We start from the raw sequence: 26,588 nt of genomic DNA on the forward strand, positions 1-26,588 counted from the left end.
AGTAAGGTGAGACCAGTGATGCTGAGTCCAAAGCAGAGAAAATTGGCCAGAGTAGTGCTGACACCCCAGCTCTGTTCTCCCTGTCAGGGCCCCACTTACCAGGCCTGAGTCCCCAGAGGCCTCCTCCTACTCCCTGCCTCATTCTCTTTCTGAGAGGCAGGTCTTTGGCTTGGCTGGGAGCTCCAGGGACTGAGGGAGCATAGCGGCTGTGGGACAGGCCACATAGCTAAAACCCGGCGGGCCGTAGGGCCCCGCGGAGAAGGCCCCAGCAGGCAGACCAGGCTGCCCGAAACCTCCCAACACTCCAAGCCTGTTGCTTATTCATTCAGAGTGGGAAAGCGCCAGCCCAGCGGCCAGCCAGTGCCGGGCTGGCCATGTAAGGCCCCCAGGCAGTCCTGCCTGCCCGGTGCCCTGCAGAGAGCCTCGTGCAGCCCTGGGCACCGCCCCTGCCCTGCCCTGACCCCTTGGCCTCGAAATGCTGTCATCGGAGGAGCCGTCCCGCTCGGGACAAGGCCAGGATGGACAAAGCTAGAGCTGGGGCAGGCAAGGAGCCGTCCTGTCCTCGAGGCCGTGGAAAGAGAAGCACGCACAGGAGTCCACTCCTGAGAGCCTCTCAGTCCACCGGGCCTCTGCAGAGGGGCCACCATGGCTCTGGCCCGAGCCGGCGGGCAGCTGGGGGCCCTGGTGTGGGGCGCCTGCCTCTGCGTCCTGGTGCACGGGCAGCAGGCGCAACCAGGGCAGGGCTCAGACCCGGGGCGCTGGCGGCAGCTGATCCAGTGGGAGAACAACGGGCAGGTGTACAGCCTGCTCAACTCAGGCTCAGAGTACGTGCCGGCCCGGCCTCAGCACGCCGAGAGTAGCTCCCGGGTACTGCTGGCGGGCGCCCCCCAGACCTCGCAGCGGCGCAGCCAAGGAGGCCCTCGGCGTCGGCAGGCCCCGTCCTTGCCCCTGCCCGGGCGCGTGGCGTCGGACACCGTGCGCGGCCAAGCGCGGCACCCCTTCGGCTTCGGCCAGGTGCCCGACAACTGGCGCGAGGTGGCCGTCGGGGACAGCACGGGCATGGCCCGGGCCCGCACCTCGGTCTCCCAGCAACGGCACGGGGGCTCCGCCTCCTCGGTCTCGGCCTCGGCCTTCGCCACCACCTACCGCCAGCCGCCCTCCTTCCCGCAGCAGTTCCCCTACCCGCAGGCGCCCTACGTCAGCCAGTACGAGACCTACGACCCCGCATCGCGGACCTACGACCAGGGCTACGTGTACTACCGCAGCGCGGGCGCCGGCATGGGCGCGGGGGCGGCGGCCGTGGCCTCGGCGGGGGTCGTCTACCCCTTCCAGCCCCGGGCGCGCTACGAGGAGTACGGCGGCGGCGAGGAGCAGCCCGAGTACCCCCCGCAGACCTTCTACCCGGCCCCGGAGAGGCCCTACGCGCCGCAGCCCCCGCCGCCGCAGCCCGCCGACGGCCTGGACCGCCGCTACTCGCACAGCCTGTACAACGAGGGCACGGCGGGCTTCGAGCAGGCCTACCCCGAACCGGGCCCCGACGCCGCGCAGGCCCCCGGCGGCGCCTACGCAGGCGACCCCCGCCTCGGCTGGTACCCGCCCTACGCCAACGTGCCGCCCGAGGCCTACGCCCCGCCGCGCGTGGAGCCGCAGCCCCCCTTCCGCGTGCTGGAGCCGCCCTACCTGCCCGTGCGCAGCTCGGACGCGCCCCCGCCGGGTGGGGAGCGCAACGGGGCGCAGCAGGGCCGCGTCAGTGTGGGCAGCGTGTACCGGCCCAACCAGAACGGTCGCGGTGAGTACCGTCCTGGCGCCCGCTGTCCGGCCTCCTGGTCACTAGCGAACCGCACCTGGCACCCAGACCCCTCCTCCCTTACCAGAGGCCTCCCCTGAGCTGCTAAGTCAGGACTCCCATCAGTAGCCCCAATGCGTCCCTCCTCCCAGCCTTCCCCACGTCCACGCATCATCAGTGCCAGGATTTGGCCAGGCACTCCTGGACTGGGACCCTGGCTTGGGGGCCAGGGAGTGGAGAGACTGGCCGGGCCTTAGGAGGAGGCACCTTGTAGACATGGCTTGGGTCATCTGGGGACAAAAGGAAGGAGCCCTTCTCCCTGCCTCTCCCTCATTCCACTCAGGGCATGTCCTCCACCCTTGGAGATGCCTCTGTGCCAGCCTCACAGGGTGAAGCAGGAAGCAGCAGACTCCGAAAGGCCTTAGGGGCTGCCTCTGGAGGTGTGGCAAGTCCCAGTCACTGGGTATGTGTGAGCTTGGCCGGAATGAGCAAAAGGTTAGAGGGGAGGCTCTTGCCGCAGGCAGGAGTCCAGACTAGATGATCAGGAGTTCGCTCAGACGGACACTGCAAGGCCTGGACTAGAGAGCTGAGTGAGGCACTGGCCCCGGCGCAAAATTTAATGGGGCGCCAAAAACCTCAGTAATCAAAATAAGTAATATTTTAATATATTTTTTAGATCAAAAATAATGCAAAAACATGATGAACAAAATATCCAAATTTTAAATAGACTCAGTAATGGTGCCATGCCAAGCCATATTCGAGTCTGAGGCAAACTGAAAAATCAGCAATACTGATCCTGTCTTTATTTGAAATTTTGTTCATCACAGATTTTTTGCATTAATTTTGATTTTTACAAATCTTGCCTCAAATATTACTTATCTTGGTTTTTGAGTTTTTTGGCGCCCTCTTAAATTTTGCACACCTGGCCAGTGCCTCACTGTCTTCACTCAGTTCACCCTGGTCCTGGCCCTGGAGGAGAGTTCCAGGAGGCAGCTGGGGACAGGCCTCCCTCTGGCTTTTTGGGGGGTGGGGGAGGGGCTGGGGCATGTGTACCCGAGGGCACAGTGGGCAACTCTCCAGCTGCTGTTAGCAGGTGGGCTACTGTGGCAAGGGCCCACCAGAGGTCTGGCCAGGGCTGGACGGCTGTTGGCCCATCCTCTGCTGTCCTAGAATTTCCTTTCCTGCTTCTGTCTCTGCAAGTCCAAAGTCAGCTTCCTTCACGGTTTTCCATTCGGTCCCCAGTGCAGATGGGTTCCACCCCTGCCTTGCCTCTCTCAGGCTGCAGTCAGTGCTGATTCTCTGCTCCACGCCCAGGGTGTGCCAGGCCCACCAGGTGAGGGCTGAGCCCTTCACCGCCCAGGGGCTCAGGTACTGCACCCTCAGCCTTTGCTCCTCTGCCTCTGTCAGCACGGGGCCTGCTGCCTTGTCTGAAGCCATACTGACCTTGGGTGAGAGGCTGCTGCTAGGGGGAGGGAGGGATACTCCTCTTTCCCTAGGGGCTGCTGGAGCCCAAGGCTAGCGGAGAGGAGTGTCCCCACTTGTAGTACCCACTCCCTCACCCAAGTAGTAGGAGTAACATTAAAGATGGGTGCTGAATCCCACTTTGAGAACCTACAGGAGCTAGATGGAGGGCCCTTCTGTGATGTGACGAAGGGGGCATCCTCCTGCCCACGGTGGCCTTGCCCACATCTGGTCCTTACTGGGCCTTGCAGCATCCCTGCAACAGGGCGGATTACAGTGTGCATCAGCTACTCCTAGAGCCGCTTGGAGGAGAGGACATTTTACCTACAGGGTGCTAAGCTTTAGTGGTGGCTTTTCTTAGAATGCAAGACCGCAGAGTGGGGCTCGGCCAGAAGCGCCCCGCCTCTGGGCAGAGGAGAAAACTGAAGCCTCAAATGCCACAGCACTGCTGGCAGAGCCAGGCCTGGCACTCAGTGTCTGTGCTCCAAGCCAGTGGGTTTTCTAGGGCCCCACTGTGGCCTGTCATTTCTTAAGGTTCAGAGGGGAACTGGCCAGGGCAAGGCCATGTCTGGAGTGGGGGTGCTTGGTGCTTAGCAGAGCCTCTGGCCTTGCCCCTGAGCCCCACATTCGTTTGGGTTAAAGACATTTCTCCCCTGAAGGGAGTATGCGAGGTGCCAAGCGGAGTGTGCTGGTGTGCTCAAATCCAGGCCCTGCCCTGGAGGGGCACAGCAGAAGGGGCACCGCAGTACTGTGATTGGGCAGGCACTGTTAGGGAAGCCCAGAGGAGGGGCTGCCCCAGTCAGGGACTAGGGGCTCAGGGAGGACTTCCCAGAGGAGGAGGTGCCCAAGCATTGCTTCAAGGGGTGGCCGTCAGCCCCTCCAGGTGCCTCTTCCCCCAGGCATGGAGGGGATGGTGTGTGGGGTGGGAGTGGGGGCCCCGTGTAGGCTAGTTTGGGGCTCACAAGCCAGAGAGGGAGCGGTCCCTTTCCCGGCCACTGGTTCCCCCTCCCCACCCTGCTAGGCCAGGACCACGGAAAATCCCAGTTCAGGAAGGGCCAGGCCTTGTGCTTGAGATCAGACCCCCAGGCCTGGTGTGGGAGTCCAGGGCGGATTCTCTGAGACTGACCTCATTCCTCCTGGCCACACACCCAGGGGTCTGAGGCCGGCCGCTGGCAGCCTGCGTGTGTGTGGGCGTGGATGTGTTCTAACAACACCAAACACATGTGTGCACCGCCCACATCCCTCCGTGTTTGGGCCGTTTCCAAACGCCTGTCCAGAGCCTGGTTTCTTCCTTGGGTGCCTGCACCCTCTTCCATCCCACCCTGAGTGGGGGCTGCCCAGGGCCTCCTGCAATACCATTGTCTCCAGCTCTGAACTGTGTAACCGGAGAGACGACGAGGAAACAGAGGCCCAGAGAGGGTCACATACTTTGCCTGGCTCTCAGGAAATCCTGCTTCCCAGGCCCCGTGTCCCCTGCTCTGTGCCTTTCCCTCCACCACAGCCAGGCCCTCCTCTCCCACGCTCCCCGCCCCTGCTCCTGCCTCCCCGTAGCCTTAGCTTCTCTGAGCTTGTGGATTTAGTGCGGACTCCCATCCCCAGAAGACCACACCTCTCCTCCCAGGGCCTCCCCCTAACACCCCTGGCCTGATTGGCCAGCTCTGGCGACCCTGTGAAAGTAACATGGAGCAGGCTGCCCTTGCCTCCTCCTAGGGCATGTCTGATGGCTGCGCTAGCCTTGCCTGGCGTGGGTCCTGCATCCCTGACCTCACACGGCCAATCAGAGGCCAGGAGGGAGCTGTGGCTGCCTCCTCTCTGGTCCCCTGCCCTCAGCCTCTCCTTTGCCAGTCCATCCTACACATGGGGCAGATAAACCCATGCAGGGCCAACCATGTTACTTTCCTGCTCAAGAAGGTTCTGTGGCCCTCAAGGCCTTCAGGACAAAATCTAAATGCCTTAGTCTACAGCTCCAGAACCTGAGGCCCCTCCTTCCTTCCCTCTCCTCCTCCTCCCTCTCTCAGGCCTCCACAGCCCCCATGGGGACTGTGCTCCTCCTGGGCCTAGATGTTTCATCTCCTACACACCTGGGGTGTTTCTAGGGTACTCCCCTATCCATCCAGCCTCCTGCACCCAAGAGGCCAGACAGGGCCCCTTAGCCCTTGAGAGCAGCCTTGGCTCCCTGCCCCCACCCCAGGTCGCCTGCCTACCTCCACAGGGCTTGGAGTAGATGCTGGGAAGGACAGAGGCAGGCCTCCACCCAGCAGGTGTCCAGAGTTAGAGCCCCAAGGCGGGGATGATACTGACAACTCGGCCATTTGCCGAAGAGCCCCTGCTGAGCTTAGTGGCTTAAATGTGCCATTTCATTCACCTTCACAGCCCCGGGAGAGGTGGAGATTACAGTCCTCTGGTTCAGAGGAGAAAACTGAGACCAGGGAGGTCTCACAGCTGGATGCGGCTGATCCAGAATTCAAACCGAGCCTGTCACCTCTGTATTGCACTGAGTTGACCCAGGAGGACCCTTGCTCCACCTGTGAGCCAGGTGGGGCAGGATGAGAGCCTGGGCCTCCTCCACCAGCTCCCCCTCTCTGGGCCTCAGTTCCCGCCGCTGCACCCACAGGGGATGATTATGCTAGCATATATTGGGCACTTTACACATCATCTCCCTTAATTCCCTCATCAACCCCAGGAGCCCATTTCATCGATAAAGTGACAAGTTCCTTTCTGATTGTCACACAGCCTCTTAGTAGTGAAACCGGGATTTGAGTCTGCATGACTCCCTGTCCTGAGTTCGTAACCACTATATATTATTTTTTTTCTGATTTTTTTCTAATTATTGCTTCCTCTGCACATCTCATTTATTTGCTCGTTCCTTTGGTCATTCTATAGGTACTTGACTGCCTGGTATGTTCCAGGCACTGGTTGTGACAGGGTGCAAGGGGACAGTGAGTGTGCAAGGCTTTGGAAGCGAAGAGTATCTCCCCAGGGTGGTGTTAGCGTGAGGCCTTGTCATTCTCACTCCAGACTCCAGAATATTTATTTAACCAACACTTATATAGTGCTTACCACGTGCCTGACACTCTTCTTGGAGCTTTGCAATTAGTCACTTAATCCTCATAGCAACCCTAGGTATTATTATCCCCATTTCACAGATGAGGAAACGGAGGCCCTCAGAGGTTAAATGATTAACCCAAGGTCACATAACTGGTGACTGGTGGAGGCAGAATCACAGCTCAGCATCCCTCCTTCCTTCCCTGAAGGAGTTGCTCCTTGGGAAAGAAATGGAGTCTTCAGGCCAAGGAAGTTGTGGTAAGGGTCAGACAGCTGTGGAGACAGAGGGAACTGGGTCCTCTTCCTACTTCCCCATTTGGCAGTCGAAGGTCACTAGTGTCAGAACAAACAAGTAGTGTCCTGGGCAGCCTCATCACAGGCAGACTTCCTGTCTCCTCTCTGATCATCCAGTTTGTAAAGTCACATCCTCTCTCCCCTGGTCTCAACTGGACCATCCCTGCAAGAAGAGGCAGCTCCTATTGTAAATAATAATAGCAACTGATATTTACTGAACCCTTAACATGCACCCGACACCGTGCCAAGCATTGTATCTTCCTTTTCTCATTTAGGCCCCCCAGAAACCTTGTGAGATAGATAGTAGTGTCACCCCCATTTCACAGACAAGGAAACTGAGGCTAGGGAAGTTCAGTAACTCATCCAAGGTCTCTGAGTTCATCAGTGGCCAGGCCTGGACCCTGCTGGACTGCCCCTCAGGGAAAGGTATGAGTCTGGGTTCATTGTTCCTCTCAGGTCTAAACCCCCTGGAAATCCAAAATTTGGATTTTTTTCCTTGAGTTCGCAGGCCACACAGAGCCATTTGGGGTGGTGGCAGAGCAGGGTGGGGAGTCGTTAGGGGCTTCCGGGCACCAGGCTACTGCCACACTTGGTGTGCAAGTTCTGGCTTTTCGTCGTCCTCCTCCCTCTCTCCTAACCCCAGGGGCCCCATCTCCATGTCTTCTCATCTCCCGCGGGCACCCCTCCCCAGTAGTCCCAGCCCGAGTCCACCCCACTCCTGTCCAAGCCAAGAACACATGGAAAACTCCCCAGGGCAGTGGCTGGAATGGCAGGAGAGGAAGGGCGGGGGTAGGAGGCGGGTGGTCTACCCAGGCAGCCCACACCTGCTTCCAATTCTGTGCCCGGCATTCCTGCGGAGCAGCAGTTGGCTAGGAGGCCGGAAGGAGAGGCTGGGTCTTGTCCCCTCCCCTGCCCTGACCCAACGGCCTTCTCACCACAGGCAGCTGGACCCAGAGGGCCTTTTTGTCTGCATTCAGGATTACAGGGCCAGGGCTGCACCTGAGTCCCTCTCCCCCTTGCTGATGGGCACCCAGAAACCAGGCATTTCAGTATCACCTGGAAATGGGGTGACACTGGTGCCAGAATGCCAGAACAGAAGGGGCTCAGGTGGAGAGGGCAAGGCCCGAGAGGCCTTTGCCATCAGAGCTTCCGGAGACAGCCCACCCCTCCTCCTACTTGTGGGCCAACTGGAACCACAGGCTTTCTAACCCCAAAGCGAATCCTTTTTCAAAAGAAAGGACTTTTGGAATCAGGCCCAGCCTCTACTTAATAATGGGGTCTGTGCTCATGCAGGCAGATGCCCCCAGACCCTTTGTGGGGTGTGAGTATTTGTGCACGTGCTCACTGAGGGCATGCAGGTGCCAGGCCCTGAGCTGGTGCAGAGAGTTCAGAGGTGCCCCGGAGCCATCCCCGTCTTCACCAGGGTCTCAGCCCCGCAGCAGGAGGCAGTGGCCCAGGCCCACTTCCGTCTTGCCCGTCCCTCCAGCTCCCATAACCTGCTGTGCACCAAGACCTGGGCCAGCAGCTGGGTGGCAGGCAGAGGACAGTCCCACTCACCCCTTCCCCCAGGGGGTCTCATCTGGCTGGGGAGAGCAGATATCATCTCCTGAGGAAATTCAGCCATTCGGCAAATACTCACTGAGTGCCTTCCTGGGTGCTGGGCGCTGGATTACAGCTGGGTATTCATTAGTGAAAAGAAAGACACAAAATCCTCACCCTCGTGAATCTTGTATTTTCATAGATAAACATAGTAAATAAGTAATAGAAGGTGGTAAGTGCTGGGGAAAAAATAGAGATAAGTAAGGGAGATCTGGAGTGTTGGGGGAGGTTGCAAAGGTGGTCAGGGTGGGCCTCATGAAGGTGACATTTGAGCAGAGACTTGAAGGAAGCAAATGAGTGAGCCATGCAGCTGTCTGCAGGAAGAGCGTTCCAGACAGAGGAAACAGCCAGTGCAAAGGCCCTGAGGCAGGAATTCCCCAGGGCTTTCAAGTGTGTTCCAGTGTGGCTAGAGCAGAATGGCTTTGGAGTGGGGCATGACAGGAGACAGGTCAGAGAAGTAACAGGGCCCAGACCATGGAGGGCCTTGTAGGCCACTGTGAAGACTTTGGCTTTTATTCTCCATGCATTGGGGAGCTACTGCAGGGTTTGAGCTGAACAGTGACATTGAAACAGGGTCCCTGACTGCTATCCTGAGAATGGGTAGTGGGGAGGCAGGCAGGAGACCAAGAGGAGGCTAGTACAGAGATCCAGGCCGAGATGATGGTGGCTGGGCAGGGTGGTAACAGCAGAGGTGGTGGGAAGTCAGATTCAGGATATATTTTGGAGATAGAGCCGATGGGCTTTCCGATGGATTGGATGTGGGATGTAAGACAAAGAGGGGTCAGGCATAACACAGTTATGGCATGTGCAGCTTAAAGGATGGACTTACCGTTAGCTGAGGTGGAAGGCTGTGGGCTGAGTGGGTTTTGTAAGAAAAATTAAAACTTCGGGTCACTGTGAAGGGTCTGAGGGCCAGGGAGGGAACCCAGGAGACGGCAGCATCCAGGAAGTCTTCTGGAGATGGAGGCAGGGGGCACCGGGCCCACGGGGTGGGAGGGCAGGAGGGTAGGGGCTGTGTTCGCGCTGGGAAGGGTGTGAGTGAGCGAGGTGTGCAAGGAGGTGGCAGAAGGCTTGGCCAGATGGGAGGGTAGCTAACCTCCCCAAAGGTGAGTGTCCCAGCACAGCCTCGGCCTGCTTCCCGGGCACTTTGCCCAGTTGAACAAACACACACGGGTCCCCTTCTCTGAGTCGGGTCCTGCCACACAGATGAGTGAGGCCATTGCTGCCACCCAACTGGCTCTCCCAGTCAGGTGGGGGCAGCAGATGTGTGCTGGAAGAGGGAGGGGGGCACAGGGTGGTGGCAGGGGGTGGTCAGGACAAACAAGGTAGGCTTTGGGGTCTAAAGACTGTGTACTCCAGTGAGGGCAACGCTGGGGTGTGTGTGGGGTGGGGGGAGGCAGGGAATTGCAGGACAGGGGCATCGTGGGGTTAGAGGTTAGGGGCAGAAAAGGTCAGGTGTGCTAGAGAGCGGCCCATGGATCCTTAGGGTTAAGAGATGTGGAAGGGCGGGTTAAGGCCAGATCACAGAAGGCCGTAGCTGCCACCCTGAGAAGTCTAGGCTTGATTCTGTAGGCAGTGGGGAGCCATTGAAGGTTCTGGGCCTGGCTCTATGGCCGCCATAGCTCCTTTGCCTGGGCTGGGATTGGCCCTTCATGGTGGGGCACAGTGGATCCTACAGCCCCTTAACTGTTTCCTCATCACACAGGTGTGGTGTGGCACCGCCAGGCTGGTGCTGAAAATTTAATCTCCTGATTATGAGATGATACTTTCGTAGGCTCCAGAGCTGCCAGCTCCTGCCCTGGAGGCCCTCCTGGCTGCTCCTTATTCTGTGAGCTTTCTGCTTTCCCCACCTGGGGCTCCTCTGGAGTCTGGCTGCATGAGCCAAGATATCCCGCTCTGCACATACTTCACAACCGGCTGACCGGTTCCTGCTGGACGTTGTTTATCCTCCAGCCCCGGGCTCGAGAGATTAGGGCTATTTTGCATTCCACTTTCCTTCGTCTGCTTCTTGTGAGCAGGAGGCCTGGGGAGGAAAGATTTTGAAGGGGACGAGGTTTATGGAAACCACAGAAAAGGGGAAGCCAGGAGGAAAACAGGTGAGATGTGGGCTAGCAACAGGCATGTGACCGGAGGCCCTGTGCACTGGGCAGCCTCCAGGAACCGCTGAGCACGAGGGAACAGATTTCTCCTAACGCAGGAAGGATTTAGGTCAGACGGTGGGAGAATTTCCTGGCTGCTAAAGTCCTCTCTGTAGAGGTTGTGAGAGGTCTTGGGCTCTTGCCCGAGGCTGGGGAATGGACTGCATAGCTCCTGAAAATATTTTAGTCTCCAAGTGTTTATGGAGCCATCCAACCTGTGCTCAAGGGCCAGTTAGTCCAGTCTCCCCGTCACCCAGCTGGGGAAACTGAGCCTAAGCAGGTAGAAGAGACCTGGATAGTGGGAGTTGAGACGAGATGGTAAACTCGCCTGCTGGAGTCTTTGCCACAAGAAGGCCCTAGCTGGGTCCTGCCGGGGAGGGGGAAGACAGTGGTCAGCTTCCTGTGGGCTGGCATGTGGGCCAGCCAGCAGCTCCAGGCCCAGCCTGGGTTGGAGGAGGGAGGGCAGTGTGGGCTGGTCCTGAGCACATCGGCCCCCCAAGAAGGGGCCCTGGATCCCCCACAGAGGAAGCTCTAGGGGCAGAGTGGGGATGCAGATCACTGGCCCTTGTCCCTTGACTCTGTCTTCACTGCCCTGGAGGCTCCAAGAGGGACTTCTTCCTGACCAGAAGGTGCCTACAGAATGGCCTTGGGACCCGATTCACTCACACCCAGCCCCTCCCCTGCTGAGCAGCCTGGCTTCAGCCATCCCAGGGGCCTTTGCTGCCCTGTGACTCAGTGTCCCCCCAAACCTGGCCAGGGCTTTGTGCAGCCTGAATCCGTATCTGCGCAACCACCATGGTCAGCTCATTCCTTCTGGGGAAGAGCACCTACAGGGGGCTGGCCCAGGGCTCCGGGCCCTCAGTGGGGCAGAGGACAATCAGATCTGGATCAGTGGAGGCAGTGAGGCCTGGAGAGGGGCCAGACCTGCCCAAGGTCACACAGAAGATCTGTGACAGAGTGGGGTAAGAAGTCAGGCTCCTGTCTGCCTTTGGTGCGGAAGGCAGGACACTGATTGTGACCAGGACCTCCCTGGGTAGCCTGAGCAAGAGCATCTGCCCAGTCTTTGAGTGGTCGGCCCCGTCCCCAAGGGTCCATCCCCAGGAGACTGGCTAGATCAGCCATGGAGGGTACAGACTGTGGAATTGTATTTAGCAATGACAAACAATGAACTAGATAGATTTTAGAAGTTTACATTGACTAGAAAATCAAGAAACAAAATGAGACCTCTAAGACAATATAATTTATGTAGTTTAAGAATATATACCCCATCTCCAACACACTGCAGATTTTTCACAGAGACACAGATGTTCAAGGATATGTCTGAGGGTCAAGGATGAGGATGAAGGTTAAAAATGTTTATTACAATATAGGGGCCTTGCATAGACCAGTGATAATGGTTAGTTTGCTCTAAAATGAGAATTATGATCAATTCACTTCTCTGCATTTATAAAAACGGGAGTCTCCAGGAAAGTTCTCATTGAAGTCCACTTTATAAAGACTCCAAGTGCCAGGTCCAAGGGCTGGATGACTCCATATATTCTGGTAAGAGATCCCAGCCCCTCCTCAAAATTACTGATAGTTCTCACTGTCTTCTGAGTAAGCCTTACCCTCTCTCCAGGATCTTCCTTTAAGATGCACACTTCTTGGGATGGGGGGTGAGCACATGGTCTGGTTGTAACTAGACTTCACCCAACATTGGCCACCCTGCCTGGAGGGCCTGGTTGTGCCCCACCCTTACATCCACAAGCCCCCACTCAAGCCTTCCCCCAGCCCTCTTCCAGTATCACACAACCCACCCCCACGCCCGAGCCCCTGTGGAGGGGCTAAGAGCGGAGCCTGCAGGCCTGGCTGCTGATGGAATGCCTCCTGGGAGAGCAGGCCGGAGAAGGAGGCATTGTTCCTTCCTAGAAAAACATACCAGCTGAGGGAGGGGGCCTGCTGTGCCCAGGGACCTGGGCAAGGGATCTGAAGTGGGTAGGGGCACCCGGCCTGAACTCCCAAGGCTGCTCTCTTTTCCGGCAGCTTCCCCCAGGGCAATGAGGATGTGACGGAGGTGGAGCACAGCCAGAGGGAGCCTGTTAGGGGATTCACAGGACGCCTGGGATGGTCAGAGATGTAGAACAAAGAAGATAAGATAATAGTTGGAGTGATTCCATTTTACTTCTAGAAAAGACACAACTAATCTAAAGTGATTAGACAACAGATTAGTGGTTACCAGAGGTGGTGGCGGGGGAAAGGGGGATTTACTGGGAAGGGGCAGGAGGGAACTTTCAAGGATGGTGGGAACAATGCATGGCTTGATTGTGGTAGTAGTTACACCGCGTATACATTTGTCAAAACTTAAACTGTACACCTAAAATCTGTGCATTTGACTGTATGTAGATTATACTTCAAAAAAGTTCATTTTTATAAAGAGAAGAATGACAAGTAGAGTCCTGGAAGGGAGTTGGGACCTGGGAGCTCCTCCTGGGGCTGCCGCAACTTGCTGTGTGACTGTGGTCAAATTCATTGCCTTCTCTGAGCCTCCGTTCCCTCCAGCATGTATGTGTGTCCTGATGTCTTACAGGGTACAAGGTGTAGAGCATGCTCATGGATGATTGGAAAGTAAAGTATTAAGCCACTAATCATTCAAGAAGGTTGCCTGAGAAAGGCTGACGGAATGGGGCAGTCAGTCAGACTGAAGCATGGGGGTTTGCCCTGCTGAGGGGGTAAGTGGGACCCAGGCCCTGCCCTCAGGGAGCGCATAGTCTGGAGGGGAGTAGACATAGGTAAATATGATGAAATCTAATTATAGCTCAACCCAGATCTAGTAGTGAGACAGGAGAAGTGTGTGCAGTCTGGAATGTCACTGGCAGTCAGGGAGGACTTCCTGGAGCAGGAGGCACCTGCCTGAACCTGAGATTCCTCAACAGTGCGAGGAAGATGGTCATCTATAGCCAGGGTCAGGGCTCAGAGTGTGACCAGCAGCAGCTCTGAGGTGTCTGTCCTTAGGCTTCCTCTGGAATCCCCACAGGTAGACTCTATAGATGCCCCTCCCCCGTGGCTCTGGAGCTTACAAAAGAAAATTCATTCCACTCAGTTATAATCAAAAAGGATTGATGATGTGAAAGCAATTCTTTTTAAGACTTTTTTTTTTTAGGTACAGAGCTTTTAGTCCATAATCTGGGGACAAACAACAGTGAGTCTGAGGTTCAGAGTTGTTGATAGGTGTCAAACCTCAGTGTGTGGCCAGGATTAGAGCTCAGTATAGGTCCAGGGTCAGGGCTCAGTGTGTGACCATAGGGCTCAGTCAGAGGCCAGGAGTGGCACCAGCCTTCAATACCCCTGACCTTTTTCTCAGCTGGCTCTTCTAACTTCCCTGGACTGCACAGCCAACTCATGGAATGGCCTAGAGAGGAAGGGTCGGGCCAGAAAAGCTTTGTGGAGCCATCTGTGCAGTGTTTATTGAAACCGGGCCAGGGGTGGGGGAGGCGGGATGTCTGGTGCCAAATGCTGGGTCCCGTGAGGCTTCGAGCCCAGCTGACCCACCCCCACATGTTGCTGAGGGAAAGGCACTTTGATGATGGGGAAGGGGAGCATTCGTGTCTTCCTCGCTTCTCCCCCAGAGGTTTCTGAGGACCAGAGGGTGAGAACCAGCTTGGCCCCGAGGTGGCCCCTTGCTTTGAGGGCCTGAGGATCCCTTGGGAAGTGACTGCAGGCATTCCTGGGGGCTTGAGTAATGGGGCTGAGGCTGGCCAAGATGGCCCCCATCAGCCAGGAGCCACCTCATCCTCACCCACCCTTGTGCTCCCAGCTTCCTCTTCATTCTCAGTAGGTGAGATCACACTGGCTGCTCCCGGGTGAGGCCCGGGCCCCAGGGTGAGTAGAGCTACAGTCTGGGAGCCCAAGGGATGTGTGTGTGAGGGGTGGTGTGCAGGCAGACGCCTCTGTGAAAAGCTGAGAAGCCAGAGTCCTTCTCTGCCTTACCCTCTGGACCTAAAAGCTGACAGGAGCTTTTGGCAGCAAGAAGAAGGTGCTGGAATCCTGTCTGCATGACTCAAGCCCCCTCGCTATGCGTGCCCACAACAGCGGAGGGCTTGAAGGACGCTAAGGGGAGTTGACAGCCTCATTTTATCGTTTCTCTACCAGAATCCCTGAAGCCTGAGAGGGGAGGGGACATTGAGGCCCCAGGCGCACTGTCCTTTAAGTCGGTAGCAGAGCTGGGGTGGAGCCCAGGGCTCTGGCGTTCCCCTGCCCACCACCCACCCCACCCTGTGCCCCACCATTCCCACACTCAACATCAAGATCATTTCTTCCTTATTTCATGCGGATAGGGTCTGGACACCTGAATTTGGTTTCTCCTTAGTCCTAATAACTCTCACTGGGGCTAACTTATGCACAGAGAGGGGGCAGGCAGGATGGACAGACCCCTGGCTCTAGCATATCCTGGGGAACACGTGACCACAGGGCTGGAGCAGTCTTCCGTGGGCGCTGGACCCTAGGCCCTGCAGGGGAGGGAGCCAGGGGCCCCTCAGGTTGGAGGCCAGAGGCTGCAGACGGGAGGGCGTGGTCAGGTCCGGGGGACCATGGCAGGAAGAAAGGAATCCTGAGAAGGTCGGGCTGGGTGCCCAGGCTGAGAATCCTGCCTGGTCAGCAGGCTGCTGTGGGGATGTGTTTTCCTGCTAGCCCGTCCCTTCCTACCCACCTCACTTCTGCCAACCACCATTCACCTGGCTCTGCCCATGAGCCTTCTGGGACCCACTCTGGGCCAGAAGCCCAGGGCTTTCTTGGTGGTTCATGAAGAATGCTGGCTGCAGGGGTGAGAGGAGAAGAGGGCGTCTGGGGGCTGGTGCCCAGAGGCCTGGGGAATAAGGACGTGGAGGGGAGCATCTCTGTCAGGGAATTACTTGGTTCACTCAGTCTTGCCTCCAGGCCCTTGTTCATGCTCCTACTCCTGCCAGGGATACCCTTTCCTCTTCTCTGGCTCTCCAAATGGTGCCCTGTCTCCCACATCTTGCTCACGTCCCAGCTCTTCTAGGTCCCAGCGGCTCCCACAGCATGGAGCCCCAGAGGTGAGCCCCTACTGCCTGACCTCCCTGACCCCACACCTGTGCCCAGGGAGAATGGTTCCAATCACACACCTGGCTCAGGGTGGGAGGCTTCCAGGAGGAGGTGACAGCCTGTGTAGAAGAAGAATGGCAAAGGGTGTTTGGGGTTGGGGAGGTCTCTGGGCATTGACGGTGGCCAGCCTGACCCTCCTCAGTGCCATGCTCTTCTCTTCCCTCTCCCCCACTGCCCACTCCAGGTCTCCCTGACTTGGTCCCAGACCCCAACTACGTGCAAGCATCCACTTATGTGCAGAGAGCTCATCTGTACTCCCTGCGCTGTGCTGCGGAGGAGAAGTGTCTGGCCAGGTAAGGAGCTGAGGAGGAAGCATGGAGAATTGAGACGGTCCCTGGGAGTCGTCCGGAACCCACGCTCATGCTAGCCAGCTGCCTGCAAGCTGCATGCCCCTGGCCAAGTGTCTGAGCCTCTCAGGACCCTGACCTTTTCATCTGTGAGCCTTGCCTGCACCACAGGAGTCAGGAGGGGAAGGGAACAAGCGACTATCTGACATGTCTGTATGCATCACGGTACGAGGAACTTGACTTTCACTGTGGCATTTAATCTTCACCCTGGCCCCGAAGGTGTGTGTTGCCCCGTCAGGGTACTGAGGAGCAGTAAGGGGAACTAAAACCTTTCTGATCTGAGCTGCCGCCTGAGAAGGTTCCTCGTGGGGAGCCCAGGTTCCCAGTGCTCCCACAAGGGCCCAGGGAGGTCCTCTCAGAGGATTAGCCTTCCAGATAGAGGGCAGGATTGCTGAGCCGTCTTCACAGAGGACAGCTGTCGCTTTGGCTGGCCCAGGCTGTCTCTGCCTGGGTCACAGCAGGGGCAGTGGGCATGTGTGACAAAAAGGCCTCAGTTATGGGTTGCACTAGAGAGAGGGGAAGAGGATGCCAGTTTACAGGAACCCAGAAGGTGAGCACAGCCAACTCTCCGTTATTTCTGGGGGATTCTGCTTCTGAATTGAACAGCGAATATTCTGTTCAAATACTTATGCTTTGGGGACACCTCCCTTGCTAGAAGAACTTGCTAAAGGTTATGTTGCCCTACTTCTTTTGTTGACATCCCTCTATGTTGAAATCACCTACTTTTTGTAATTATTTGCTTTTTTTTTTTTTTTTTTAACGTGGGAGCTCTTTGTTTACTTTCACTTTTTAGTATCTGGGAAGCCCTTTGGAATCTCAGCATTTTCTCACTTGTGGAACCTCTAGTCCACTGCTGCTCAGAGTAGCTGACCACAGACCGCTCTCTATCTGTAACAAGATAAGGAGCTCGCACTAGAATGTAACTCAACTCACCGCATCCTTCATCGAGAGAGTCTTGCTTCAAAAACCAATAGTGTCAGCTGAACTAAGCAGTGTGATTAGTGATGTAGTTGATTTACATGCTGGAGCAAGTTCCTTATCTCTTTACAAACTGGCAGCAAACAGTGTGCGAACTGGCCCGGGTCCAGGGACCACACGTTGAGTATCACTCGGTCGCCTGTCCACTCAGGTCTCGTCTCCGTTGTCCTGGGAAGAGAGCATAAGATAATGCTCCTTCTGTGATTCCTCCGGCGGTGAGGAACTCTCAGCCTCCATGGCAGTCCATTGAGCTGAGTTTTGAGGAGTTTGAGTCAAAGCCAAACTATTAGCCCGTCTTCATGGAGCATGCCGTGTGTCCCAGCTGGGCTGGGGAGGAGGCAGCCAGAGATCCGCCCTGAGGGATCTCCAGGTCTAGCTGGAGAGAGCTGCCCCTCACCCCGTGCCCCAATGACAGAAACAGGCATCAGGGAGTGGGAGGAGAGCCAGAATGAGCCGTTAGCAGGCTGGAGTTGTGTGAGGTCAGAGGAGGGAGAGGTCTGCAAGGTCTGAGGCATCGGAGGAGGCTGGGCACAGATACAGACCTAGAAAATGCAGCAGAACTGCAGCGGGAGGGCCCTTGGAGATCATCGAAAGTGTGGGCCGCAAACCCGTGCCAGTTCACGGACGGCAGGCAGAACACGGACGAGGGGAGGACTTGCTCTGAGTTTCGCCACGAGTTTGTGGTCATGCTGGGCCTAGAACCTAGACCCTGATGGTTTCCCATGGTGTGCCGAGCCAAACAGAAGGGCAGGATTTAACTGAACAGAGGGAAGGAGGATGTTTTGTTCCAGTCCAGACACAGACGGATTCCAAGCATCCCCTAGACAAGGCCAAGAGACTTACGTCCTGGCAGACAGGAGCCTGTACTGCCTGTTGTCCAGACATCCTCTCAGAGAGAGCTAATCCCCCCAACTGGCCACCGCCTGCCTCTGGCCTTAAGACCCAGACCTTAAAGAGGGCTAGGGAAGTGCCCCTTGGGTCGGCCAGCTGAAGAGGGAAGGAGACTTCAGCCAGCCCTTGGGTGGTGTGTATGTGTGCGCGTGCGTGTGCCCTCACTGCTGCCCCTCATTCTTCTCTTTCCTTCTCCTCTCACAAGGCCCATCTCAGTTGGGAGTTGAGGGTCAGTAAGTGAATTGTGAGCAGGCAATCTCTACTAGACCCATGCTCCCTGAACAGAAAGGGGCAGATCCTGAAGCCACGAAGTCAGGGAGAGGTGGCGGAGTCTCACCGACCGTATCCGGGTGTGCTGCAGGCAGTGCTGTTAGAGCTCTCAGGCAGTCAGGAGTCCTCTTAAGTGGTGCAATCAAGGCAGACTTCCTGGAGGAGGGGTCCTGAGTTGGGTCTAGGAGGCTGGGTGAGTTCTGGATCAAGCGAACAGCAGAGGCAAAAGTACAGATTAGTGAAAGAGTTATGTCCGTTTGGGAAACAGTGTTGGAAGCTGGAACCCAGGGTGTGTGGGGGAGCAGAAGGGCAGACAAAATCAGGAAAGTGAAGAGGCTTTGACCATGAAGAGCCCGAGCCTGTTGCTTAGGCCCACACGTGAGAGCGACGTGGCGTACTTTGGTTAACACTTAGGGCTCTGTCTGCAGAAGGGAAAACTTACCAGACTCTCCTGGATAGGGCCGTTTTTAAAAAGCCCTCCAAAGATTTTGATATGCCCCCACCCCCAGGGGCTGCCCCCAGCTGAGAGCCATCAGGGACCCTCAGAGGGTCGTTGTCAGGCCAGATGCTCTTTAGAAAGACTCCATTGGCAGCTGCCAGCCACACGGTGGAGGCCAGAAAGGAGGGGACAGCCAGGCCCGCGTGGAGGTCAGGAGAGAGGGGGAGAGTCCAGGGGAGAGGCCGGAGCCTCTGCCACAGTGCAGGGGGTCAGACGTGAGGATCTTTAGGGACAAGTCGGCCTTCTGGGTGTCGGTGTCACGGTACCCAGCCCCACTCCAGTCTCCCCACCTGTCCCCACAGCACAGCGTACGCCCCGGAGGCCACTGACTACGACGTGCGGGTCCTGCTGCGCTTCCCCCAGCGTGTGAAGAACCAGGGCACAGCGGACTTCCTCCCCAACCGGCCGCGGCACACCTGGGAGTGGCACAGCTGCCACCAGTGAGTGGACCACCCGGCCTCGCCCGCTTCCTCCTCTGGGCCAGGGGCTTCGGGCCTGAGCTCCCCTCCCGCATTAGCCTCTGGGAGGGGCAGGTGCCGGTGGGAGGGCCCCGGTGACGTGTTGTCTGCCAAGGATACATCTCTGGGCCAAGAGTTTCTCAGAGGAGCCGTAGCAAAAGCTGGACTGGAAGATGGGACATAGAAGGATCAGTCTTGATAAGGGATGGAAATGTCTAGAATACAGGGCATTGCCCAAGGGAGGCCAGTATAGTTAGAGCCCACGAGGAAATGAGTCGTGAGGAATTGCTCTCCTAGGATGACCTGGCTAGGTGGGGACACCAGAGATGCCGCCCTGTGGGACACAGGACCACGGACCCCCCAGAGCCCAGACTGGTCAGGAGGCTGTGTCACAGCAGGGTCATGGGCCTGTCTCAGGAGGGGTGCGGGACGGGAAGCCCAGGGGTGACCAAGCCCTCTTCTGCCTCCTCCTCTCCTCTGCCCCAGACATTACCACAGCATGGACGAGTTCAGCCACTACGACCTGCTGGACGCAGGCACAGGCAAGAAGGTAGCCGAGGGCCACAAGGCCAGCTTCTGCCTGGAGGACAGCACCTGCGACTTTGGCAACCTCAAGCGTTACGCGTGCACCTCTCACACGCAGGTTGGGCCAGAGGGTCGGGGCAGGGCCACTGGGGCATGGGGGATGGAGCCCCGCCCAGGGGAGAGGCAGGGCGGGGCCACGGGAGTGAGTGCGGGACGGAGCCCCGCCCAGGAGAGAGGGGAGGCTGGGCCAAGCTGAGGACCGGCTAGTGCCAAGAATCCCGGCCACTCAGTCAGAGTGAGGGTATCCTCACCAGTCCTCAGGCCACCACAGGACCCCTCGGGGACTGCCCCCCACCCTTGCCCATTCCTGTGTCGTTCCCAGGGTTGTCTGCTCGTGGAAACAAAGGAACATTCCAGTGACATCTAGATGGCATGATGTTCCGTTTGCCTATTTGTCTACCCAGATCTGTCCTTCTGTCAGTCTGTCCGAACATCCCACAGAATGTCCATCTATCCTGCCTGTCTCTTTATCCATTCCTCCATCCATGTCTCCCAGGCATCCCTGCCTCCTTCATTACATCCTTCCCATATGACTGTTACATCTCTCTTGTCTTTCTGGTCCACCCACCCATTGGACTTAGAAGGGGCAGACCAACTCTGAGCAGCTATCCTAGGCCAGGATCAGGCTGAAGCATGAGGAAGGAGGCCCCAGGCTGCTGAGGTGGGCATGGGGTGGCTCTGAGGAGTGCACAGCACCCCAACCTCTCTACTCCTGTCCCTCTTCCCAGGGCCTGAGCCCAGGCTGCTATGACACTTACAACGCGGACATCGACTGCCAATGGATTGACATAACCGATGTGCAGCCGGGGAACTACATCCTCAAGGTGGGCTTCCTGTTCTGGGGCACCTCTCCAACCTACAGCTCATGCTCAGTTTCCCCCTCCTCTGAGATATGAGATATGCTTCAGCCTCTGGGTGTGCTCCCTCCTCAGCTGCTGAGCAGCTGATGATGTTCTGGAGGAAGCTCTTAGCCTCAGGCAGACACAGCCTCTTTCCAATAAAGGCACCAAGGAGCCTTCGGCCCAGGTGTGGTGATGCTAGAGGAGGTGATGACTCTGTTTTCTCTAAGTGACGGAGGACTTGGAGAGCCATGTGGTCCATCCTCCTCTCTGGGGGCAAGGCAGGCTCTGTGCCCTCTGGGAGAGGACACTGCCCTTCTCTGAGAGAGACCCTCAACTCCTCACAGTGACCCCTACAAAGCCGAGGGCTCCCATGCCCAAGAGTCCCTTCCGGCCTGAACCCCTGCTCCATGTATGCTCACTCCAGTGCCCCTTCCCTTGGCGTTGACAAGTAGAAAAGCATGGTAAGGACACACTGCCCAACGTGGGACGTCCATGCAGGCTGCGTGGGGGCCCAGTCATCACGACCTCACCTGGGGAAGCCAAATCTCGGCCTCCTCTGAGCAGGTGCAAAGCGAGGGTGGGCTCATTCTGCCAGCTCCCCTGGACCCACTGCTCCAGGCCGAAGTTCAGTAAAGGAAGGGCAGTGAAGACACCTCTAACCTGCGTGAAGACGGGCTGCTGGAGAGGCTGCTCCAGAACACAGCAAGCCGGAAGCAGCTGGCTGCAGCCCCATCCTGAGCAACTCTCAGCGGGCTCGGGGGGGCCTCTGCTCGGCCTCACCCAGGGGCTGGGTTGTCAAGGGTATTGTTTTCCTTCCCTCATTCGTCCACCCACCAAACACGTACAAAGGCCCCTCTGAGTTCTAGGCACTGGGGATTTGAGCCACATAAGTAACATGCAGTTCCTGCCCCAAAGGACTGTATGAGGATTTAAGAGTGAGATCATTGTATCTGTTTTTAAATGTTCTGGAAATAAGGCTGGGTGTAGCCTACCCCAGTGAAGCTCCCCACACCCCCCAGTTAATCCAACACTTAAGAGGTTTCCTTGTGTCCTGACAGCTCTTCTTCAGACAGGTTACGCTTGGGCCATTGTCTCAATGAGTGTCAGGTGACTTGCGCTCCAGGGCAGGAGATGCCACCTGGCACCGGACAGGCCTTCAACAGGTCACCTAGACAGGCACATGTAGTAAAAGGGTGCAAGCCTCAGAGTCAGGGGGACAAGGCATGGGACCCCTGCGTGGTCCCTCACTCACTGCTGTGTTCCCTAGGGCGGTGACTCAACCTCTGTGATCTTGAGTGCCCCAGGTGGGGCCCACCTGGCCTGGGCTCTGGCTCTGGGGAAGCTTCCCATCTTCTGAAAAGAGTGATCCAGTGATGTTTTCTTTGACTATGAGCTGTCTCTTCCTTCCTCACTCTGTCTCTCTGCATCTCCCCATGTGTCTCCAGTGTGTCTCCGTCTCTGTGTCTCTTGGTCTGGCATGGTCTTTCTCCATCTCCCTGTCTCGCTCTCTCTGTCTCCTCTGTGTCTGCCTGCCTGCCTCTCCACTGCCTTCCCTGGTGACCAGGTGAAGCGCAGCCCCCTGACCAGCTCCCTTTCCCTCCGTTCCCCTTCCTCAGGTGCACGTGAACCCAAAGTACATTGTTCTGGAGTCTGACTTCACCAACAATGTGGTGAGATGCAACATCCACTATACAGGTCGCTATGCGTCTGCAACAAACTGCAAAATTGTCCAGTAAGTGCTTGCCCACCACTCTCCCTGCCCCAGCCCCTTTCCTACCTGGGGAGCGGGCAGGGCCACATGAAGTACATAAGATACCTGCACTTTGGGTCACCTTGATGGCCAGACACAGCTGCCTGTGGGCCCAGCCCACAGGCTCAGCAGGAGGAGCCTTGTCCATGCCAATCCCACGCTGAGTGCCCATGGGGGGCGCACAGGCTGCGGGTGTTGATCTGGGGTGCGGCTCCCGCAGATTTCTCAAGTGGAAACCAGCAGGAAGCAGCATGGGTGGGTGGAAGGGCATGGGCTCTGCAGTCCTCGCTCTGTGACATTGGGCAGTTCACCTCACTTCTCTGAACTGCCTTTCTCAACTATAAAATAGGCACTCCACGTGGGCTTATGAGAAGGATTTAAAGGCCTGTGTTCAAGAACCCTTCACAGTGGTGCTCAATGAATGGCAGCTGTGTGATCATTATTATCCTTATCAAGTGGATTAAACAGTCCCAAATAGAAGTGATTCCAGTTGGAATGAGCTGTCATCGGTCCCTGGGCCCTGTTGTCGAAGGGGTTGTTAAACCCTAAGCCCAGGCCTTTGGCACATGGTTCCTGGGCAGGGTCCTCAGCTGTCGCTGCCCCAGGCTGGCTGTCCTCAGCCTCTCTCCTGATTCCCCACGTGAAGTACTTTGCAGAGGGACCCCCAGCTTACAAACTCACTAAGAAACCCCACCCCACTCCATATGTTAAAATGTTTGATCAGGTCAAAGCAAGTCTTCTCCATTTAAAAAAAGAGTAGTCCTAGAGCTTTAGTCCTTCAGCTGGGGGACAAATGCCAGAGATTCCAAGGCTCAGAGGGGCATCTTCCCCAAAAGTGTGTATTATTAATGGTTGACAGGTACGAGAGGTTTAGCCTGTGAGCAGGGTCGGAGCTCAGTGTGTGGGCAGGGTGGGGGCTCAGTGTGTGAGTAGGGTCGGGGCTCAGTGTGTGGCGGGGTCTGGGTTCAGTGTGTGATCAGGGTCGGGGCTCAGTGTGTGAGCAGGGTCGGGGCTCAGTGTGTGGGCAGGGTCAGGGCTCTGTGGGCAGGGTCCGGGCTCAGTGTGTGGCAGGGTGGGGGCTCAGTGTGTGAGCAGGGTCGGGGCTCAATGTGTGAGCAGGATCAGGGCTCAGTGTGTGACCAGGGTTGAGACTCAGTGTGTGATCAGGATTGGGGCCCAATGTGTGACCAGGGTCCGGGCTCAGTCTGTGACCAGAGTCAGGACCCACTTAGAGACAGCCATTTCACCCTTAGCTGCTACCACTAAGCTGTGAACAGTTGTTCACAGCCCCCACCATGCACCATGTGTATTAAAAATGAGAACAGCAGCCTCTAGTTCAATACAGAGATTAGGTTCGTCATAAGCAGAATTAGATCAGAATTATCCAGGTCACAGAGTATGTTTGAAATGGCTGACTCCTGCCCCATCCCTAGCAACTTATCTCTTTTGCAGGCCTGGGTTTCCAGCACCTTCTCACTCCTCAGGGCCTGTCTCATTCAGGCATTCAAAATTCAAGGGACACCTAAATGATAGAGGTTTTCTGGGATGCAGTTGTAGAGAAGGAGAAGGAGGGAGGGAGGAAGGAAGGGGCATGCAAAAAAAAAAGAGGGTGGAGGGGTGCCCAGGGAGGCAGGGACCCTGCATCCTCCTCTAGACCCGCCTGCTGCTGGGAAAGGTGGATTGAGACAGCCTCCCGTTTCCCAGGCAGTGAACTAGGCCCCTCAGCACGGCAGACAGAGAATTAGCCCTGAGCTCCCATCCAGTCCTCTTAGGCCTGCGGGCGCAGGGAAGGCCAAGGTCCTTCTTTCTGAGCCCTTTACATAAGTGCTTGGAGTGGGTCAGGTCTTATTAGAGAGTCTCTGCGACCCTGACCGCAGGCGGGCAGCGGGCCGGCACAGGAAGCAGGATGGAGTGTTCCCAGAACAGCCTCGGGACTGACGCCTGTGGGTTTCCATCATGTTTCTGAAGAGGAAAAAGGAGGCTTTTTTCAAAAAGCACTGAGTTAGAAAAAACAAGAAAGTATTTCCAGACAGTAGCAGCTCTGCTAATGGCCTAGAAAACAATCTGGGACTCAGGGCACGGGGAGAGGGGCCGCTGAGACCGTGCCCTGGGAGGGTGGGCGAGTCCATGAAACCCCTCTTCCGGCGCTGGGGCTGAGAGGTCGGCCCCTTTCCCCTGAGCCCAGATCCCTGAGGGAAATGGAGGCTGTGCCTGCCCCCCCCCGCCCCCTGGGACCTGGGCTGTGGAAGAGAAGCCTGACTGGGGTGGGCAGCGGGGGCCTGGCTGGGGTTGCGTGAGGCCCTGCCCCGCAGCCTGCTGCTGAGCTGCTCTCTTTCTTCCCTTAGATCCTGATCTCCGAGGGTGGACAGACGGCCAACCTCCCCACTTCCCAAAGCAGGCCCTGCTCCCCAGGTGGCCCCCCGCCAGGACACGCCCGCCCGAGGGGCCCAGCCCCCCTCTCACAGGCAGGGACCGCTGGACGCCAGGGGCAGCCCTCCCTGCCGGCCTCAGGGAGCAAACGTGGACCGAAACCACAGGGATTCCGGATGCCAGGCCCAATTTTGTACTTAACTTTTCTCTACTGCGTTATTTTGTCGGTTGTTGGTTTTTTATTTTTTATATTTTGGCCATGCCACAGAGCAAGATTGCCCAGGCCTGAGCTGAATAAAATAAGGTTTTTCTACTCTGTGGTTCTGCCTGTGGCCTGCTGGCTGGGCTGGCCAGAGCCAGGTTGGGCTCAGGGGACGTCCTGGGGCTTCATCCTTCCCAGCAGAATGTGGAGAAGGCAGCTACCACCTTGTCAGGACCACACCTTGACAGAGAGGGCATCAAGCCCCTATGGAAACCTCCCCAGGTTTATCCTGAGGCCGAGCCCCTAAGTGGGAAGAGTTCCACATCCCCTGGGGGAGGGGCTCCATCCCACTCCTCCTTGCTGGTCTCCTGCTCCTCCACCACCCTCCCCTCCTGTGGCCTCCCACTCTCACTCCACCAGCCACTTACTCACATATTGAGCACCTACTGAATGCCAGGCCTATGCTGGAACTGAGCACTCACGGGAGAATCAGTTCCTGCTTTCAGGGAGCTCACAGGGAACGGAGGGCGGTGCATGCCACACCTAGTGACACAGCCCCAGGGCAATGGTGGAGGCTTCATGTGGGAGGTGGCGTCTCCCCAGGGAGGGAAGGGACAAGAGTATATTTGGCAGAGGCTGATGGCAGTGGGAATGGGAGATGGGGGGAGGCCGGTTGGCTCCGTGTCCCTCTCTCTTGCCCTGGCTATGGTGTCCTCAAGGTCCTGGACACTGGGTCCGGGCAGGAAGAAGCAGAAGGAGGGCGCTCCCCTCTTCCTTCCCCTCCCTGGAGCCCTCAGAATACCTCTGCGCCTACCTGCCTCCCTCAGCTCCCTGCCTTCCCAGCGGGTAACACTAGAGAGAAAGGGAGAGAACCAGGGCTCTGGGTTCCAGGGTCCCTTCTCCTGCTGACCGGCTGTGTGACTTTGGGCAAGTCGTGCTACACTTCTGGGCCTTGGTTTCCCCATCAGTAGAATGGGAATGCGCTCCTTCCTGACCCACACTCTGACACGGAGAACCACTGAGCTCCTGCTGCAGAGGCAGGTGCTGGCTGAGCTGCAGGGTGTTGGACCCACCCCTCCAGATCACTATGGACCCCCCAGCCCATTTGTACTCAGAGTCCTCCAAGGAGAAAGGCCCCCCCTTTTGGCTGTCATGCTATTCATGCCTCAGGGTCCCTGGCAGCAACTTGGTCCTGACGGGGTGGAGAGGGAGGGCTTCTTGGAGCCATGCTGTGCTTCCAGAAGGGTTCTGGCCCCAGCCCACTGGGGCCCCTGTGCCACTCACCAGCCCGGGCAGTAGGCTGGAGTGTGGCTGCAGCCCCTCCTGCCTTCCCTCACCGAGTCTTGCTAGGGTACACTTCTTTCCTGGCCCAGGGTAGATGGTGCGGCCCTGCCACTCGCCATCTGAGGCTGGGCTGGGAGAACTGAGAAGGAGTGTGGGCAGAAGTCTGTCATCCAGGAGTCATGGTTCTGCTGTACCCCTCGCCCGTGTGTGCCTCAGAGATGCTGTCCTGATTCCAGCACCCGCTTCCTTTCTAGGTGCCCCCAGGAGTGAGCGAGGGAGGGCTCAGACAAGGTCACCAAATTCCAGACTGTCAGAGGACCCTATGAGGTAGAGTCAACAGTCCCCAATTCCCAGGTCAGAAAGGAAACCCAGAATGGGAGCCTGTCTGAGGCCACAGGCTTCAGCAGATGCTCAAGGAGGCCTCCTGGGAATGGGCAGTGCTCCAGGGGTGGGGCTGCCTGGCTCTGGAGGGGCCGGGGGTGGGGGGAGCAGGAGGGGAGGACGAGCAGGGCCACCTTCCCTGCCGGAACCAAAAAAAAAAGCATTATTCCCTGGGAGTCACATTCTAAGAAAACCGTATGGGATTTGCCTGATTGGTGAGGGCCTTGGGGCCCACCAGGCTCCCTCTTGGTCTATGGCAGTGCGTGTGCCCAACCTGAGCTTTGCGCTCAGCACCAGACAGGGCCTTC

At 57.3% G+C, this 26,588-nt stretch overlaps 1 protein-coding gene across 1 annotated transcript; it reads left to right on the plus strand.

Moving 5' to 3' along the window:
• The first annotated feature begins 345 nt into the window (after positions 1 to 345).
• On the plus strand, positions 346 to 24,726 carry LOXL1 (lysyl oxidase like 1). The gene is made up of 7 exons (XM_058542037.1): positions 346 to 1,789; positions 15,608 to 15,716; positions 18,711 to 18,848; positions 19,353 to 19,509; positions 20,180 to 20,275; positions 21,910 to 22,025; positions 24,389 to 24,726. The coding sequence occupies exons 1-7, from the start codon at positions 646 to 648 to the stop codon at positions 24,393 to 24,395; spliced, it is 1,767 nt and encodes a 588-aa protein (XP_058398020.1). The 5' UTR covers positions 346 to 645; the 3' UTR covers positions 24,396 to 24,726.
• Positions 24,727 to 26,588: the final 1,862 nt, after the last annotated feature.

Source organism: Diceros bicornis, chromosome 5 (genome assembly GCF_020826845.1).
Source record: "Diceros bicornis minor isolate mBicDic1 chromosome 5, mDicBic1.mat.cur, whole genome shotgun sequence".
Classification (NCBI taxonomy): Eukaryota; Metazoa; Chordata; class Mammalia; order Perissodactyla; family Rhinocerotidae; genus Diceros; species Diceros bicornis.